Here is a 19,118-nt window from a genome sequence, read left to right as displayed (position 1 = left end):
ACACTCACCCCCCCACCACATACACTCACCCCCCCTCCTCCCCATACACTCACCCCCCCTCCTCCCCATACACTCACCCCCCCTCCCCCCCATACACTCATCCCCCCCCCCCACCACATACACTCACCCCCCCTCCCCCCCATACACTCACCCCCCCCCCCACCACATACACTCACCCCCCCTCCCCCCCATATACACTCACCCCTCCTCCCCCCCATATACACTCACCCCCCCTCCCCCCCATACACTCACCCCCCCCCCACCACATACACTCACCCCCCCCTCCCCCCCATACACTCACCGGCCACTTTATTAGGTACACTTTGCTAGTAGCGGGTTGGACCCCCTTTTGCCTTCATTCTTGGTGGCATAAATACAACAAGGTGCGGGAAACGTTCCTCAGAGATTTTGATCCATAGTGACATGATAGCATCACACAGTTGCTGCAGATTTTTCGGCTGCACATCCATGATGCCAATCTCCCGTTCCACCACATCCCAAAGGTGCTCTATTGGATGATATGTGGGGAGTGTGGAGGCCATTGGAGGACAGTGACCTCATTGTCATGGTGAAGAAACCAGTGGTGAGATGATTGGAGCTTTGTGACATGGTGCATTATCCTGCTGGGAGGAGCCATCAGAAGATGGGGACACTGTAGTCATAAAGGGATGGACATGGTCAGCAACAATGCTCAGGTAGGGGGTGGTGTGTAATCCATGCTCAATTGGTACTAAGGGGTCCAAAGTGTGCCAAGAAAATATCCCCCATACCATTACCCCCCCCCCCCCTACACACCATTATACCACCAGCCTGAACCGTTACCCCCCCTCCTCCCCAACACCATTACCCCACCACCACCAGTCTAAACCATTACTCCCCCTCCCCCACACCATTACACCACCAGCCTGAACCATTACCCCCCCCTCCTCCTCCACACCATTACACCCCCACCACTAGCCTGAACCATTACCCCCCTCCCCCACACCATTACACCACCACTGCCAGCCTGCACTGTTACCCCCTCCTCCCCCACACAATTACACCACCAGCCTGAACCATTACCCCCCCCTCCCCCCCAAACCATTACACCGCCAGCCTGAACCGGTGATACAAGGCAGGATGGATCCATGACACCATAATCTGACCCCACCATCTGAATGTTGCAGCTGAAATCCAGACTCATCAGACCAGGTAAATTTTTTCCAATCTTCTATTGTCCAATTTTGGTGATCCTGTGCCAATTGTAGCCTCAGTTTCCTGTTATTAGCTGACAGGAGAGGCACCCGGTGTGGTCTTCTGCTGCTGTAGCCCATCTGCTTCAAGGCTGGATGTGTTGTGCGTACAGAGATGGTATTCTGCATACCTTGGATGAAACGAGTGGTTATTTGAGTTACTGTTCCCTTTCTATTATCTGGTACCAGTCTTCCCATTCTCCTCTGACATCAACAAGGCATTTTCCTCCACACAACTGCCGCTCACTGGATATTTTCTCTTTTTCCCACCATTCTCTGTAATCCTGAGAGATGGTTGTGCATGAAAATCCCAGAAATACTCAGACCAGCCCGTCTGCCACCAACAACCATGCCACGTTCAAAGTCACTTACACCCCCTTTCATCCCTATTCTGATGCTCGATTAGAACTTCAGCAAGTCGTCTTCACCACCTCTAGATGCCTAAAGGCATTGAGTTGTTGCCATGTGATTGGCTGATTAGCAATTTGTGTTACCAAGCAATTGGACAGGTGTACCTAATAAAGTGGCCAGTCAGTGTATACACATTGGTGCTGCACAAATTCTGATGTAATTTCTGTAATAGATTTATTCCTATGATAGTCAGCGCCATCTAGTGTCCAAAATGCAGTATATTTTCTCATTCAGGTATTTCAGAAAACTATATTGAACTTTGGCCACTAGATGGAGCTGAAGGTCTGAACCCGCAAAACAAAAATGGAATATATTACAGCTTATCAGTGTTTAGATGTGATGGTTGAATTAAAGGCTTTTATCATTTATTTTTATGTGGTGATCCTGTCAGTAACACACTTCCTGTTCCTGGGTGGCTACGCTGACTTCGACTGTATCTGTGGAGGGAGCCATAGTTGTCACCTAGGCTGGGCTACTAACAAGCCTGCCCTTGTCCATGTTCATTGCATGGAGAAAGGGGAAATTAGTAGTTTACAGAAGAAAGATAACATTGTTCCTGCTTCCAGTTCAACTCATTGTAATGAAAAGTACCTTCTATAATTGCAGAGAATGTGTTGCCACCCTGCCTCAGCGACTTCACATACAGTAGAATGTTTTCAACACATGACACCAACACAGTCCACTGTTGAAACCATCATGGCACGGTCCACAGTTGAAATCATCATGGCACGGCCTACTGTTGACACCATAATAGCACGGCCCACTGTTGACATCGTCATGGCACGGCCTACTGTTATCACCGTCATGGCACGGCCCACTGTTGACACCGTCATAGCACGGCCTACTGTTGATACCATCATGGCACGGCCCACTGTTGATACCATCATGGTGCGGCCCACTGTTGACATCACCAAGACATAGCCCACTGTTGACACCATCAAGGCACGGTCTACTGTTGACAACATCATGGCACGGTCCACTGTTCACCCCATCATGGCACGGTCCACTGTTCACACCATCATGGCACGGCCCACTGTTCACCCCATCATGGCACGGCCCACTGTTCACACCATCATGGCACGGCCCACTGTTCACCCCATCATGGCATGGCCCACTGTTCACCCCATCATGGCACGGTCCACTGTTCACCCCATCATGGCACGGTCCACTGTTCACACCATCATGGCACGGCCCACTGTTCACACCATCATGGCATGGCCCACTGTTCACCCCATCATGGCATGGCCCACTGTTCACCCCATCATGGCACGGTCCACTGTTCACCCCATCATGGCATGATCCACTGTTGAAACCATCAAGGCACGATCTCACATTGACACCATCATGGCACGGCCCACTGTTCACACCATCATGGCAAGATCTACTGTTGCCACCATCATGGCACGGTCCACTGTTGACACCATCAAGGCACAATCTACTGTTCACACCATCATGGCACGATCCACTGTTGACACTATCAAGGCACGATCTCATGTTGACACCATCATGGCACAGTCCACTGTTCACACCATCATGGCACAGTCCACTGTTCACACCATCATGGCAAGATCTATTGTTGCCACCATCATGGCACGGTCCACTGTTGACACCATCAAGGCACGATCTACTGTTCACACCATCATGGCACGATCCGCTGTTGACACCATCAAGGCACGATCTCATGTTGACACCATCATGGCACAGTCCACTGTTCACACACCATCATGGCACAGTCCACTGTTCACACCATCATGGCACGGCCAATGTTCACACACCATCATGGCACGGTCTACTGTTGACACCATCGCGGCATAGCCTACAGTTGATACCGTCATGGCACAGTCCACTGTTGACACCATCATTGCACAGTTTACTGTTGACACCATCATGGCACAGCCTAATGCTGATACCATCATGGCACAATCCACTGTTGTTGACACCATCATGGCACAGACCACTGTTGACACCATCATGAACCCACCCTGAGTAATTCCATGCAACCATCCCTGGAATGCATTTAGACGGGAAGTGGCTTCAAGGAGGCTGCAGGAGATCAGCAGAAGCCAACAAGCATGAAAAAAGGGCAAAACACTGAAAAATTTAAAAATAATAAAAAAATCAATTGCTTAGGGTACACAATGCTTTAGCAAACTAAAGGTCACCCAGTTGGTGTCGATATCTACTTCAGGCTATTAGAAAACAGAACAATGCACAGCAGATACATAACAGGTGGAAAATGTGAGAGGGGTGAAGTTCAGTCCTCAGATGGAAGCCATGCATGGCACAACAAAGGTGCTTTGTCAGCCGGTGTGGCCCGTGTGTGTTGGCACGGGCTCCGTGGAAGGTGTGGTGCACCCATGATGTAAGATTGCACATCATCCCGAAGGTTCCCATACACCAAGCAGACAGAGAAGAGCCTGTGTGCCCCCCAGTGCCCCCCGCTCACCGCCATCCATCACTGTCTGGGCCAGCCGCGGGTCCCATAACACCAAATGTCAGTTATGTAGGGAGCCTAGAGAATGACCAGAGGGGAGACCGGCGCTCTTTAGTACCTGACATAGTCCAGGCCTGCAGGCCTCGGGCCGCGTCTGGAATGCCGAGCTTTTATTTATTCCATTACCCCAGCACCGCCGGAAGCTTTCACAGCAACAAGTGCAAGCCTAAATATTTTCAGGATGAAGAACTCAGAGTACAGCAAGTCCAATAAAATATAAAAAAACTGCCTTAGGGCCGATTCTGGGTGAGAGCACTGTGCGCAGCAGCATGGAAGCAGTGCAGATACACAGAAGGGGTTTCATCGCACTCTTTGCACTTTCTTTTTTTATAGATGTAGCACCCTCCTAGGTAGGTAGGTGCTGGGTAAATGCATTGATTGCTCCTTCTGCTAGTCAGGGGAGCCTGATCTGTTAGGTTGCCTGTCACATGTTTCCAGGTGTGATTCACTGGGTCTGAGGGAGTGTTCTCACTGGGTCCAATGAGGGAGCTTGTTGGACAGTGGAGGAAACCCAGCCAGTGACACATTGGCATTTATGGGAGTCCCAGTGGGAGGGCATTCTTGCAATGCATCCTGGGATTGACCATAAATACTGAGGGGACATGTGACAGGGCGTCTTTGGCGGGAAGCAGAGCCCCAGGAGGAGGCAGACAGCTGTCTCTCCTCCTGCTGTGTATGAGGAAGGTGGTCTTAGGCGGTCGACCTAGTGAACCAGGTGTATAGCTGAGTTGCAGAGGATCCGGTGTAGCTGACGGTGGAGTTGCTGGCAGAGTCTCTCGGGAAAAACAGTGTCCGCGAGTACTAAGGGACTTGCCAAAAGGTCAGCTCAGGAAGGGGGACCACTGCAATGAAGTCAGGGGATCAAGGAGCCAGCTCACACAGAGAGAGTTACAGTAAAGGGGGTGCCGTGTAGAACCCTGAAGAATAGGGATAAAGGGGTGCCTAGTTGGGCCCTGAAGAGCGATTCACAAAGCAATACAAGTTCTTCTTAACTGCTAGTGACAAGGTGAAGCAGCGGCCTTGCCGCACTCAGCTATATCTAGACGTCCCAGCAAATTGTGCATAGTTCATTCAAGTTGGAGTATCCCACTCATCCCTTCTCCTATCCAAGTTCTCAAATAAAACTACAAAAAACCAAAACCCCTGAACTGTTTTCTGACTGAGCCAAGCACTTTAAAGATACTAAACTGTCATGTTGTTGCTATGGGTAACCCAGGGGAACCTGTAACCAGCAGCTCCAACACCATAACCTAAAGCACAAACCACAGAAATTCACCTGCAGTGAATGTTTGGTGACTCTCATATCCTCTGCTTTATAAAATTGTATAATGTATGGCCAACCTGACTCAACTTTAATCCCTTGATGCCGGCCGCACGCAAACATGCAGCCTCTCGGCACCTGGGCCTTGGCGCCGTCAGGCCGCATTTTTGTGTGAATTGCAATCAATAAGGCTGTGCCGTCCTGCACGCTCCCGCCACAGTGACCGAAAGCCCCTGATCGCTGCAGGCGGTCACATGATCTTAAGCCGCGCCCCCTGCCTCCCGGCATCCTAAACCTCCTAAAGAGTCAGGAGGCGCAGCGTGAAGATGTTTAAGTCAAACTTTATCCTACGACCATTGCCTAGGGACATTCAACCAAAAGAGAAAATAACCTAAAACGACAGCCCAATAACATTTCATCAAAACAGCCTAAAACTATAGCTCAAGAACATCCAGCCATATAAGAAAATGGCCTAAAATAACTAACAAAATTTGACCAAAATAGGCTAAAAATGTTATGTCAAGAGCATTTAACCAGAAGAGAAAATGGTCTAAAACAATGGCCTAAGAACCTTTAACCAGAAGGGATAATAATATAAAGCAAAAACCTAACATTGTTCCATCAAAAATAACCTAAAACAACAGCTCAAGAACATTCAACCAGAAGACATATTAGACCAAAAACAGCCAAAAAACACTGCAGCAAAAACAACCTAAAACAATAGCTTAAGATCATTCAACCGGAAGAGGAAATAACATAAAACCAAAACCTTACAATGTTTCATGAAATATACCATAATACAATAGCTCAGGAACACTCAACCAGAAGGCACACAGCCCAAGAACACTACATCCAAGCTAGCCTAAAACAATAATCTAAGAACATTCAATCAGTAGAGAAAACAACATAAAACAAAACCTAACCGTGCTCCATTAAAAATAACAAAACAATAGCTAATGAACATTCAACCAGAAGATCTAACCGACTAAACAACAGTCCAAAAATATTACATCAAAAATAGCCTAAAACAATAGCCAAAAAACATTCATTTAGAAGAGAAAATAACATTATACAAAATACTAACAAAGTTCCATCAAAAATAACCTAAAACAATAGCTCAAGAACAATCAACCAGAAGATATACCCGACTAAACAACGGTCCAAGAATATTACATCAAAAATTGTAAAAAAAAATAGTCTAAGAACATTCAACCAGAAGAGAAAATAATATAAAGCAAAAACCTAACAATGTTCCATCAAAAACAACCTAAAACAATAACTCAAGACCATTAAACCAGAAGATAAAATAACATAAAACAAAAATATGACAACTTTCCATCAAAAAGCAACCTAAAATAACAGCAATGGAACATTCAGGCAGAAACACAATGGCCTAAAGCAGGGGTGGGAAACCTACGTCCCCGTAATTTGGTCCGGTCCCCGTGCAGCTGAGTCTGTGTCTCTCAGCTGATCTGTCAGAATGGAGCTGATGCTTCCTGTCTAGTTCCTGCCCTGTTCTGACAGTCTGAGTGAGTCAAAGGCGGAGTGATATCAAATGCACTCCGCCTGTGACCAATACAGGAAACCGCCTCTTCCTCCAGCGCGGCGCCGCTGCTAGCCAGCATTTCCCGCCAGCAGCACACACAGCAGTACCAGCCAGAGCCAGCAGTATCAGCCAGAGCCAGCAGTACCAGTCAGAGCCAGCAGTACCCACAGCAGAACCAGCAGTACCTGCCAGAGCCAGTAGTACCCACAGCAGTACCTGCCAGAGCCAGTAGTATCCACAGCAGTACCAGCCAGAGTCAGCAGTACCCACAACAGTACCAGCCAGCAGTACCTACAGCACAGTACCAGCCAGCAGTACCCACAGCAATACCAGCCAGCAGTACCCACAGCAGTACCAGCCTGAGCCAGCAGTACCAGCCAGCAGTACCAGCCAGCAGTACCCACAGCACAGTACCAGCCAGCAGTACCAGCCTGAGCCAGCAGTACCCAAGGCAGTACCTACAGCACAGTACCAGCCTGAACCAGCAATACCCACAGCAGTACCAGCCTGAGCCAGCAGTACCAGCCAGCAGTACCCACAGCACAGTACAAGCCATCAGTACCAGCCTGAGCCAGCAGTACCAGCCAGCTGTACCCTGTAATGTTCTGATACCTTTGGGTACCCTAATTACTCTTTCATAAGTGTATGCGCCCCACCATTCTCTTTTGGTAAGGTGCGCATACACCTTTAAGACTGATGCTGTCATCACTGAGCGCCGGACTGGATGGCTATTTAGATCGCCGGCTCTCACTCACATGTGTTCGTTCAAACTGCTTTGTGCCTTGATGCTAACCTGTCTTGAAGCTCTCATGCTTGCAAGCATACCTCGCTGTCGGAACCACGCTGCGCTGATCCCTGTATCCCGCTACCGGATCATCCGCTCTTGCCGAACCTCTCCTCTGCTACATTGCTATTAGTGATAAGTACCCCACAGGGGAAACCTCTATAACCTTTATACTAAAGCTTACACTATCTAGCTCTGCATACTAAGGACTATTACTACATCTGCATTATCTAAGATTGCTAGCTCTTGAGCCTACTACCACCTGTTCTTGCACTGGGTTGATCTCTCTTGTATGTCCACCTGCTACTCTGTCATCTGCTACCATACATGATTGCTAAACCTATCTGCATCCCATCTGCTACTATCTTACTTTAAAGAACATTTCCTTTCAAGTGTCTGTCATCTACCATCTCTACCCAACCTGTCTCTTCAGCCTATCATCACTGTGTTACTATATACATAAGTCACTCTAGGAAACATCTTATTGAGTGTGTGTATTTACTTGCTGAATTGAGATCATCCACACATGATGAGTCATTGAGAGTTGGGATTGGTGTCTCAGCGTTTCTCTACATGACTACTGAAGTGGAATATTTCTGCAGCTGAAAATCCACATCATACGTAAAACACAGGAGCGTTACAGATTGAACGAACCCCAAATGGATTCAGCAGAAATAACCACTCAGATGACACAATTAAAACAGCAAGTAACTGCGTTAATACACGCACTTGCTGAATTAAAAGAAGACAATCAGGCTCTGTCACAGCAGGTAATTAGACTGACACAACTTACCACTGCTCAGTCCCCTGAACCCAAAATAAATCCTCCTTTGGTATTTACAGGCGATCGCAAAAAATTTCGCGAATTTAAAAAAGCATGTGAGTTACTTTTCTTGCTAAAACCCCGTACCTACCTTACTGATCACATTAAGGTTTGTACTATTATTTCTTACCTAACAGGCGATCCTCGGGCCTGGGCAGACTCTCTTTTTGAGAAAAGCGACCAGCTTCTCAACTCCTATGCCTTGTTCGTGGCAGAGCTCACTAGCCTATATGATGATCCCAATAGGCAGAGTACTGCCGATCTTCAATTAAGATCCTTGAAACAAGGTAGGAGACCTGTGGAAGACTTTGTCGCAGAATTCAAGAGATGGACCCTTGATTCAGAATGGAATGATGCATCTCTGAAATCCCAATTTAGGCTTGGCCTATCAGAGGCCGTTAAAGACGAGCTCGCCCGAGCGGATCTGCCAAAAACCCTGGATGCATTGATACAACTCAGTATCACCATAGATAGAAGACTACGAGAAAGAAAGGCTGAGAAAATGGGAATGCCATTATCCAGTTCTTCTCGGATCTCGGCCGTTGACCCCGTTCCTATGGAGGTAGGAACCATACGCCCACCTCTCTCAACTATGGAAAGAGCCAGAAGACGATCTGGTAATCTCTGCTTGTACTGTGCATCCCCGGATCACAAGATAAACGTCTATCCCCTAGTCTACAAAAAGAAGGGTGAGTGTTCACATGTCCTCCTAGGGGGATTGACAACTTCAATCACTAACCCTTACCTTTCTGTTTGCTTAACATTACAGTGGGACCAGAACAGGATTACTACTAAGGCCATGATTGACACAGGATCTTGTGGAAATTATATTGACATACGTTTTGCTGCTTTAAATAAAGTTCCTATTATTTCTAAACTTAAACCTGTCTCAGTGAGTCTTATTACCGGTGTTCCTTTATCCTCTGGTCCGATCACTGATCAGACACAGGCACTCCTAGTCACTACTAACGGGTCTCATATGGAGACCACTACTTTCGATCTAATACTTTCACCCCACTTTCCCATTGTTTTGGGACTTCCCTGGTTGCACACACATCAACCAACCATAGATTGGAGGGAACGGACCCTGGCCTTCCTCTCTTGCTATTGCGAGGGTACGTGTAACCTCCCGTCTTTCGGGAAGATCCTGTCTGTGGTGACAGATGAGATTGCACCACTATGTTATCAGGATCTCTCTGAGGTTTTTCTTGAGAAAAATGCTCAAGCACTACCTCCTCATCGAGACTATGATTGTAGCATTGATCTACTCCCAAATAGCAAATTGCCGCTTGGTCATGTTTATCCTCTTTCGCAGGATGAACTTTCCCATCTCAAAGACTATTTGGATGAGAATTTGGAAAAAGGTTTTATTAGACCTTCCACTTCTTCCACAGCAGCAGGACTCTTTTTTGTCCGCAATAAGGACTCAAGTCTCAGGCCTATCATCGACTATAGGCAATTGAATGCTATTACAATAAAAGATCGCTATCCTCTACCGCTTATCCCTGAGCTCATTGAGCAGGTGCGTGGAGCTACCTATTTTTCAAAATTGGACCTGAAAGGAGCATACAATCTCATTCGAATCCGTGATGGACACGAGTGGAAGACTGCATTCAGAACCAGATACGGATTGTTCGAATATCTTGTAATGCCATTCGGGCTATGCAACGCCCCTGCAGTTTTCCAACGATTTATAAACGATATTTTCAGAGACTTACTAGATGTCTGTGTTGTGGTATATCTGGACGATATACTTATATATTCACGATCCCTGTCTGAACACATAAGACATGTAAGACTAGTATTATCGAGATTGCTTGCACACAACCTTTATGTGAAACTGAAGAAATGCTTGTTTCATAAAGAAGAAGTACTGTTTCTAGGCTACATCATATCCAAAACAGGAATCGAGATGGACATGAGTAAAATATCCTGCATTCAGGATTGGCCTACACCAACCACACGCAAGGCGCTACAGCGATTCCTTGGATTTTCTAATTTCTACAGGAAGTTCATTAGAAACTTCTCTGCCATTGTGAGACCCCTCACACAGCTCACTAGCATTAAAAAAACATTCAAATGGTCAAATGAAGCAAATAAAGCTTTTCACCTGTTAAAGACAAGGTTTACTTCTGCTCCCATATTACGCCATCCAGACCCATCCCTCCAATATGTTCTGGAAGTAGATGCGTCAAACATGGCAGTAGGAGCAATACTCTCCCAACGACCAACTCACACTTCACCACTTCATCCAGTCGCCTTTTTTTCTAAATCCCTAAGCAGTCCAGAGATAAATTACCCCGTGGGTGAAAAGGAACTGCTTGCTATAAAATTGGCTCTGGAGAATTGGCGACATTTACTCGAAGGCACCCAATTACCAATACTTATATACACGGACCATAAAAATCTCCAATATCTTCAGACTAACAAAACTCTCTCGCACCGACAGGTACGATGGTCACTATTCTTTCTAAGGTTTAACTTCCTAGTGACCTACACACCTGCAGATAAGAACAAAAATGCGGATGCACTGTCACGACTAACTGAAGAAAACTACTTCGAAATCCCTTCCGTTCCTATAATACCTCACAAACGCATTATAGGAGTTGTCCGTTCCTTGAAGGAAGAGGTTTTGCATGGTATAAGTTTGGATTCACCCCCACCACAACTAAATACTGATGCAGAAGGCTTCCTCTACTACAACGACAAACTTTACATACCACCTACCATACGCACCAAGATCTTGGAATTATCGCATGATGTGCCTATGGCAGGACATATGGGTATGACAAAGACTCTTAATCTGATTACCAGGCAATTCTGGTGGCCTGACATAAAAACATCTATACAAAAATTCGTCTCTTCATGCAATGTCTGTGCCAGGTCCAAAATTGACACTACGAGACCATCCGGTCTACTATGCAGTCTACCAATACTCCAAACTCCATGGGAAGTTGTGTCCTTGGACTTTATAGTGGAATTGCCTCCTTCCAAAGGATTTAATACCATCTTAGTGTCAGTGGACCATCTGACAAAAATGGCACATTTCATTGCTATTCGCAGACTACCTTCGTCCAAACAAACGGCAGAACTCCTGATGAAACATGTCTTTAAGTTACATGGTATCCCAAAAACTCTTCTGTCTGACCGTGGATCACAATTTATTTCCAAGTTCTGGCAAGAACTATGTCACATACTACGGATCGAGCGGAAGCTCACTTCTCCTTACCATCCGCAGACCAACGGACAGACTGAAAGAGTCAACCAATGCATCGAGCAATATTTACGTTGTTACACTTCTTACCAACAGGATGATTGGGTGGATCTTCTCCCTCTGGCAGAATTTGCCTACAACAACGCAACCCACAGTACGACCAAGCAGAGTCCGTTCTACTTGAACTATGGGTTTCATCCCTCTATTCTTCCACCACGCATCCTTCCTTCAAATAACCCAGTAGCTTCAGACTATCTTACCCAAATAAAGGACTCTCTGGGTTTGCTTAATACTACCATTGCACACGCTCATAGTCAACAAAAGAAGTACTATGATCTTCGCAGAAGACCTTCTCCTCAGTACGCTATCGGGGACCTCGTTTGGCTCTCAACAAAAAATTTAAGACTGAAAATCCCTAGCAAAAAGCTTGGACCTCTGTTCTTGGGACCTTTCCCAATCAAGAAACTTATTGGAAAAGCTGCAGTACAGCTTACATTGCCAATAGACCTCAAAATACATCCCATTTTCCATGTGTCGCTACTGAAGCCCCATGTTCCTGACCAAGGAATAAGGCCTACTATCCCACCTCCTCCTCCTGTACAAGTTGAAGGTGGAGAAGAATACGAGATAAAAGAGATTCTGGATTCTCGTATCCACAGAGGAAGACTTCAGCACTTGGTTCGATGGAAGAACTATGGGCCCCAAGACGACACCTGGCTAAACACCTCTGACATACATGCCTCTAGATTAATCCGCAATTTTCATGCAAAGTACCCAGACAAACCAGCTCCAGAGGCCTTCAGGAGCCGGCCTTAAGGGGGGGTACTGTAATGTTCTGGTACCTTTGGGTACCCTAATTACTCTTTCATAAGTGTATGCGCCCCACCATTCTCTTTTGGTAAGGTGCGCATACACCTTTAAGACTGATGCTGTCATCACTGAGCGCCGGACTGGATGGCTATTTAGATCGCCGGCTCTCACTCACATGTGTTCGTTCAAACTGCTTTGTGCCTTGATGCTAACCTGTCTTGAAGCTCTCATGCTTGCAAGCATACCTCGCTGTCGGAACCACGCTGCGCTGATCCCTGTATCCCGCTACCGGATCATCCGCTCTTGCCGAACCTCTCCTCTGCTACATTGCTATTAGTGATAAGTACCCCACAGGGGAAACCTCTATAACCTTTATACTAAAGCTTACACTATCTAGCTCTGCATACTAAGGACTATTACTACATCTGCATTATCTAAGATTGCTAGCTCTTGAGCCTACTACCACCTGTTCTTGCACTGGGTTGATCTCTCTTGTATGTCCACCTGCTACTCTGTCATCTGCTACCATACATGATTGCTAAACCTATCTGCATCCCATCTGCTACTATCTTACTTTCAAGAACATTTCCTGTCAAGTGTCTGTCATCTACCATCTCTACCCAACCTGTCTCTTCAGTCTATCATCACTGTGTTACTATATACATAAGTCACTCTAGGAAACATCTTATTGAGTGTGTGTATTTACTTGCTGAATTGAGATCATCCACACATGATGAGTCATTGAGAGTTGGGATTGGTGTCTCAGCGTTTCTCTACATGACTACTGAAGTGGAATATTTCTGCAGCTGAAAATCCACATCATACGTAAAACGCAGGAGCGTTACATACCCACAGCACAGTACAAGCCAGCAGTACCAGCCTGAGCCAGCAGTACCCACAGCAGTACCAGCCAGCTGTACCCACCAGCATTACCCGCCAGCAGTTCTTTTCAAAACTTACCACCACAAAGTCGACTGCGCTCCAGACTGACCGACGCAAACCTGGAAAACCAGTTGCGAGTAGCAACATCATCAATACCAGCTAACATTACACACCTCACAAAAGAGAAGCAGTTGCAGCCATCACATTAGGGGTAAGTTAATTACATTTTTGACCAAATATAACAGGCACATTTTAAGTTGATAATTTTGTGCGGCCCCCAAATGATTTTATAAATACCCAAATGGCCCTTGGCAGAAAAAAGGTTCCCCACCCCTGGCCTAAAGAATAGCCCAAGAACATTCCATCAAAAATAGCCAAAAACAATAGTCTTAGAATGTTCAACCAGTAGAGAAAATACATTAAGAACATTCAATGTTGCCCCATTCACACAACAGCCACAGCTTTACACATTGTGAGAGAAATCCCTGAAATGAATGAGGGAATGCTGGTTAATTCACACAGAACGAATGTACACTCAATTTCGCTGGCTTTGCATTTTTTTGTATAAATAGATCCCTATGTGATCTTTATTCACACCGTCACATTTTAAAATAAGTTCAGCCAGCATATGGACCCACGAAAATCTCTAGCGTTTGCCCCCAAGTCTGCGTTAATGTCCCCCTCCTTCGCCCCCCCCCCGCCCTCTGCGAATCATTAATTGGATTTCACAATCTGTCCCTGTACAATTGTAGACGGAAGCTCGGTGATGGATTTTTTGGCTCTTGTTATTCCCGAGAGCAGACGTCCCAACAAATGATTTCACTCTGACAGGTGAAGGCTAGCAGGGTTGAAAAAGGGGGGGGGGGAGGGGGGTGTCACAGTCTTTATTCCATCCAAAAATAAAACTGGTCTTTTTTTTTTTCCTGCGCGTCTCATATGAGCTTCATCCAGTTATTGTCCCTTCACTAATGACCTTTACCAAAGCCAAAATCTTTCAGGAGAGGACCTGATGGCTGCCAATGTATCCATTGGTGTGATGATCTGTTCAGGTCGGTGATACAATCAGGCCCTTGAATTGAGAGATCTTCATGAGATGGAACGGCCATCTTTCACTGGTAAAGGTCAACTAGAATTGAAATTGATGTTTGAGTTTTGAGTGGACCATCACCACTAACTTCTTATACAGTATATCATATAATACCAATACAAATACTTTCTCTGCAATCATTTATGCCTCTGCCCCTCCCACAAGGTCCACACGAAGGTGTCACTATATCATATACTGTATCTGACCCAATTAGTCACCCTGCATTATAAAGGATCCATCTTTGGAGCATGACTCTATTATTTGGCTGATACTTGAAGTCCCAGCCAGGAATTCCAATGGAACTCGTAGAATCCCTGCCAGGGCTTCCAAAGGTACTGTGACAATATTACAACCAGAATCCCTTCCAGGACTTCCAATAGTACTCTTTGTGTCCCCTGCCAGGACTTCCAATGGTACTCTCAGAATCCCCACCAGGACTTCCAATGGTACTCCTAGAATCTCTGCCAGGACTTCCAATGATACTCTCAGAATCCATTGTAGGACTTCCAATAGTACTCATAGTACTCTCCAAAATCTTGCCAGGACTTCCAATGGAACTTACAGAATCCCTGCCAGGACTTCCAGTGCTACCCTCAGAATCCCTGGTAGGACTTCTAATGGTGCTTGTAGAATTCCTGCCAGGGCTTCCAAAGGTACTGTGAGAATTCCTGCCAGGACTTCCAATATTACAACCAGAATCCCTTCCAAGACTTCCAATAGTACTCACAGAATCCCCACCAGGACTTCCAGTGCTAGTCTCAGAATCCATGCCAGGACTTCCAGTGCTAGCCTCAGAATCCCTGCAAGGACTTGCAGTGCTACCCTCAGAATCCCTGGTAGGAATTCTAATGGTACTCGTAGAATTCCTGCCAGGTCTTCCAATGGTACTCATAGAATTCCTGCCAGGACTTCCAATAGTACTCACAGAATCCCTGCCAGGACTTCCAATAGTACTCACAGAATCCCTGCCAGGACTTTCAATGGTACTCATAGAATCTCTGCCAGGACTTCCAACGGTACACTCAGAATCCCAGCTAGGACTTCCAATGCTACTCGTAGAATACCTGCCAGGACTTCCAATGCTACTCTCAGAATCCATTGGAGGACTTCCAATAGTACTCTCCAAAATCTTGCCAGGACTTCCAATGGAACTTACAGAATCCCTGCCAGGACTTCCAGTGCTACCCTCAGAATCCCTGGTAGGACTTCTAATGGTACTCATAGAATTTCTGCCAGGGCTTCCAATATTACAACCAGAATCCCATTCAGGACTTCCAATAGTACTCTTATGGCACTTTTCCATTGCCGCTCGGCTCCACTCGGCACTGCTTGGCCCAGCTCGACTCAGTTTGCTTTTCCACTGCGTGGTACCAGTCGGCACCTTTCAGCACTGTATAGGCTCTACTCAGCTCTGTTTGCTTTTCCACTAAAGTAGTAAGTGGGTGGGATTACAACGATTCTCTGACCAATCAGTGGCTAGTAGTGACAAACAATCAATGCTGCATGCAAAGGATTGTGGGATACGGTATAGGTACGGCCCTCTTGGAACCCCAACCGAGGTGGTACTGTTTAAGCGAGCCGTACCAAGTAGTGGAAAAGCGCCGCTGTACCAAACCGTACCGAACCGTTCCAACACGTACCATGCGGAAAAAGGAAAAGGAATTGGCAGCACTCCAGGTTGAGTCAAAATCCAGATTTATTGACTGGACATCCAAATTATGACAATCGTGACAAGGTAGACGCGTTTCACACACCGACTGTGTGCTTAATCATTACCATGCGGTACCATGCAGTGGAAAAGCGCCAAAACCGAGCCAAACCAATCCGTACCATGCAGTGGAAAAGGGCCATTAGAGTCCCTGCCAGGACTTCCAATGGTACTCTCAGAATCCTTGTCGTGAATTTCAATGGTACTCAAAGATACCCCCTGTCAAGATTTCTAATAGCATTACAGGAAGAAGAAGTAAGAAGAATCACTGCTAGGCATAATAAAATATATATATTTTCATGAATAATATAATATGTAGTAGAATTAAAGGATACATTGTGAATGTTTGCCAGGAATAATGTTTAAACATAAATAATATCTCATCGTACCTTTTCCAGATGAAGGTTCATCCACCGCGTGAACGTTCTTTTCTGTACATTTTCCCGTTCAGCTGGAATGAAAAAAAAAACGATAAGCACAACAAGAGACAAGGGTCTACATATTAATTCCACTCTAAAGAGTAACTCAAAGAAAAGAAAAGTAAAGCAAAAAAAGAATAATAATAAAAAAATATATATAATATATATATATATATATATATATTTATCATACAATGGCTACACAAGTCATATTGCAATTGAACGTTATTAAAAACTATCTTTCCTTTTTAATCTGCAGCGCTATAATATTCTGTAATCATGCAATATGGCCACCTGTTCACAGATAGTATAGGGAACGCCCCCCCCCCCCCCCCCAAAATGTAATTTCCTGCTTGTGTGATTGGCTCACTGATTTTCCCAGAGGTCTGCACGCAGATACAAGTCAGATTTTGGGCATCCTCTGCAGCAAAAACTTAATTTTTGGGGAGATACTTCCAACAGGAAATCACATCTAAAAGGAATGCAGACCCTGCAACTTTCCTCATTAGAGCCCTGCAGGTGCAGGCAGCAGCTGATAGTGATAATCATAAAATCACTCCTATTCACATGGACACAGAGAAACAAACAGCTATTTCTTCAGACTAACAAAAGGTCAGAATTTGCAGCAACATTTGTTACAATCCCTGTAATGTTCAGACATCACCCAGAGGGGGAGGGGTTTTTCCTCTCAACAAAAGTGGAGCTACTCTTTAAAGTCTATGGGAATCCAATCACTAAAATCTCATATAGGTTTTAACAATTTCAAAGTTTATAAATGTGCAGTTTTCATTAAAATAGTCCATGGTGACCCAACAAGGAAGGTCCTTGCTCATTTTTTTTTAGGATATTTTTTACAAAATAAAAATTATTAGTTATTAGTTATTCATACAGCAACTCACAAAAAAATGGGGCAAAATCGAATGTTCTTCTAATTCCTCTACAGGTGGAGTTATTTATTTACTAAATGTAGAACTAGGTAGGTGCTAGTGAGGACATGGCTCGGTTTGGCGGGGGGTGAGTGTAGCACCCTCCTAGGTAGGTGCTAGTGAGAGCATAGTTTTTGGCTCTGTCTGCCTATCAGAGGAGCAGCAGATAAAATCTATATTGCTCTCTGCTTGTTAGAGAGCAGGATCTGTTAGTGAGGTCTGCTCAGTGTGCTCAGTATGCGATTCATTCTTTCTAGAGAGTGTTTCACACTGGTCCAATAGGGAGGCATGTTGGACAGTGGAAGGAAACCTGACCAATGGTTGCATAGGCTTTGATACTGTAACGAGACCCTTGCTCGCTCGCTCGCTCGCTTCCGCTCTCCCGATACTCCTCTGTTTCTAGTGAGTCAGCTTGCAGATCGCAACGTCTGATGGTTCGGTCAACCAAGGCTCCGGGATCCGAACTACAGCTATGTGCCGTTCGGAATCCATTAGAACAAACACCAAGCAGGTTGTATGTAAGTTCAAACAGGAAGACAATTTATTGGAAGCACACAGCACACTTTTATACAGAATTTGGAACATCCTGCCCCCAACAACCGCTTTCCCATTGGTCAATTGCACAGTACATGCCATTCTCCTTCAGGTCCTCCTTAGCCATGCAAATGAGGACTTGAAAATGAGTCAGCAGGGATTGGTCAGATAGCTTGAGTAGAAGGACTGTTATGTGTAATGAGACAGAAGCCCCCAGGGGAAATCAATGTACACAATAGTCAGACACAGAACAATGGTTCCATAACGAGCCCCCAATACACATTACTCTGAGTGTCAATACATCCCTTAGCAGACAACAGGTGAGTTCATTAGCACACCCGACAATAGGTGAATGGAAAGCCACCTCAGACAAAAGCAAAATTGTTAGACAGTCAGTCTCCTCATTGAACTTCCTGGAATGACCATATTAGGAGTTGTACTTCCTGGTCAGAGACCTCATGGCAAATGGGAAAAAATCTCAATATTTCTACATGGAGACCTTGCTGACAAATATGAAGAAATCCAAAGCATCACCCATCTGTCCTTAAATTCCAGTGACGGTGAACACCGTCACAGATACCATCCCAGTGATTGGCACAGACTGGTTGTCTTGGTGCATTCTGGGATACTGTATAAAAGCCAGGAGCACATGTGCTGTGAGCTCTTTGGCTGGAGAGCGGAGTCCCCGAGGGAGGGTGGCGGCTGCCTCCTCCTCTGTAGCAGTGGCATGTGGCCTCAGGAGGTCGTCCTGAGGGCCAGAAGTATGGAGCTGAACTCAGAGGACAAGGAGAGCTGACTGAGGGGGAGACACTGGAGACCCTTGTAAAAACAGTATTGAGTGCAGGGGATCGTATCAAGGGGCCTGACCTGAGGGGGGCCACCCCAGGAGTAGGATAGTCAGTGGATGGGTGTCAGCAACCAAGAAAGAGGATACTAAGGAGAGTGTCCTGAAGATAAACTTAGTTCATCAAGTCATCTGGAAAAGAG

The 19,118-nt window shown here is 45.8% G+C and overlaps 1 protein-coding gene across 3 annotated transcripts in view; it reads right to left on the bottom strand.

Moving 5' to 3' along the window:
• CLMN (calmin) overlaps positions 1-19,118 on the bottom strand; it is a 188,018-nt gene that overhangs the window by 37,962 nt on the left and 130,938 nt on the right. For all 3 annotated transcript variants that reach the window (XM_082275361.1, XM_082275362.1, XM_082275363.1), the window contains exon 2: positions 16,642-16,703. In XM_082275361.1, coding sequence (XP_082131487.1) covers positions 16,642-16,703 — 62 coding nt within the window. The remainder of the gene's footprint in view (positions 1-16,641; positions 16,704-19,118) is intronic.

Source organism: Pelophylax lessonae (genome assembly GCF_965119305.1).
Source record: "Pelophylax lessonae genome assembly, chromosome: 13".
NCBI lineage: Eukaryota > Metazoa > Chordata > Amphibia > Anura > Ranidae > Pelophylax > Pelophylax lessonae.
The sequence above is the reverse complement of the archived record's forward strand: the minus strand, read 5'-3'. Positions and strand labels throughout refer to the sequence as shown.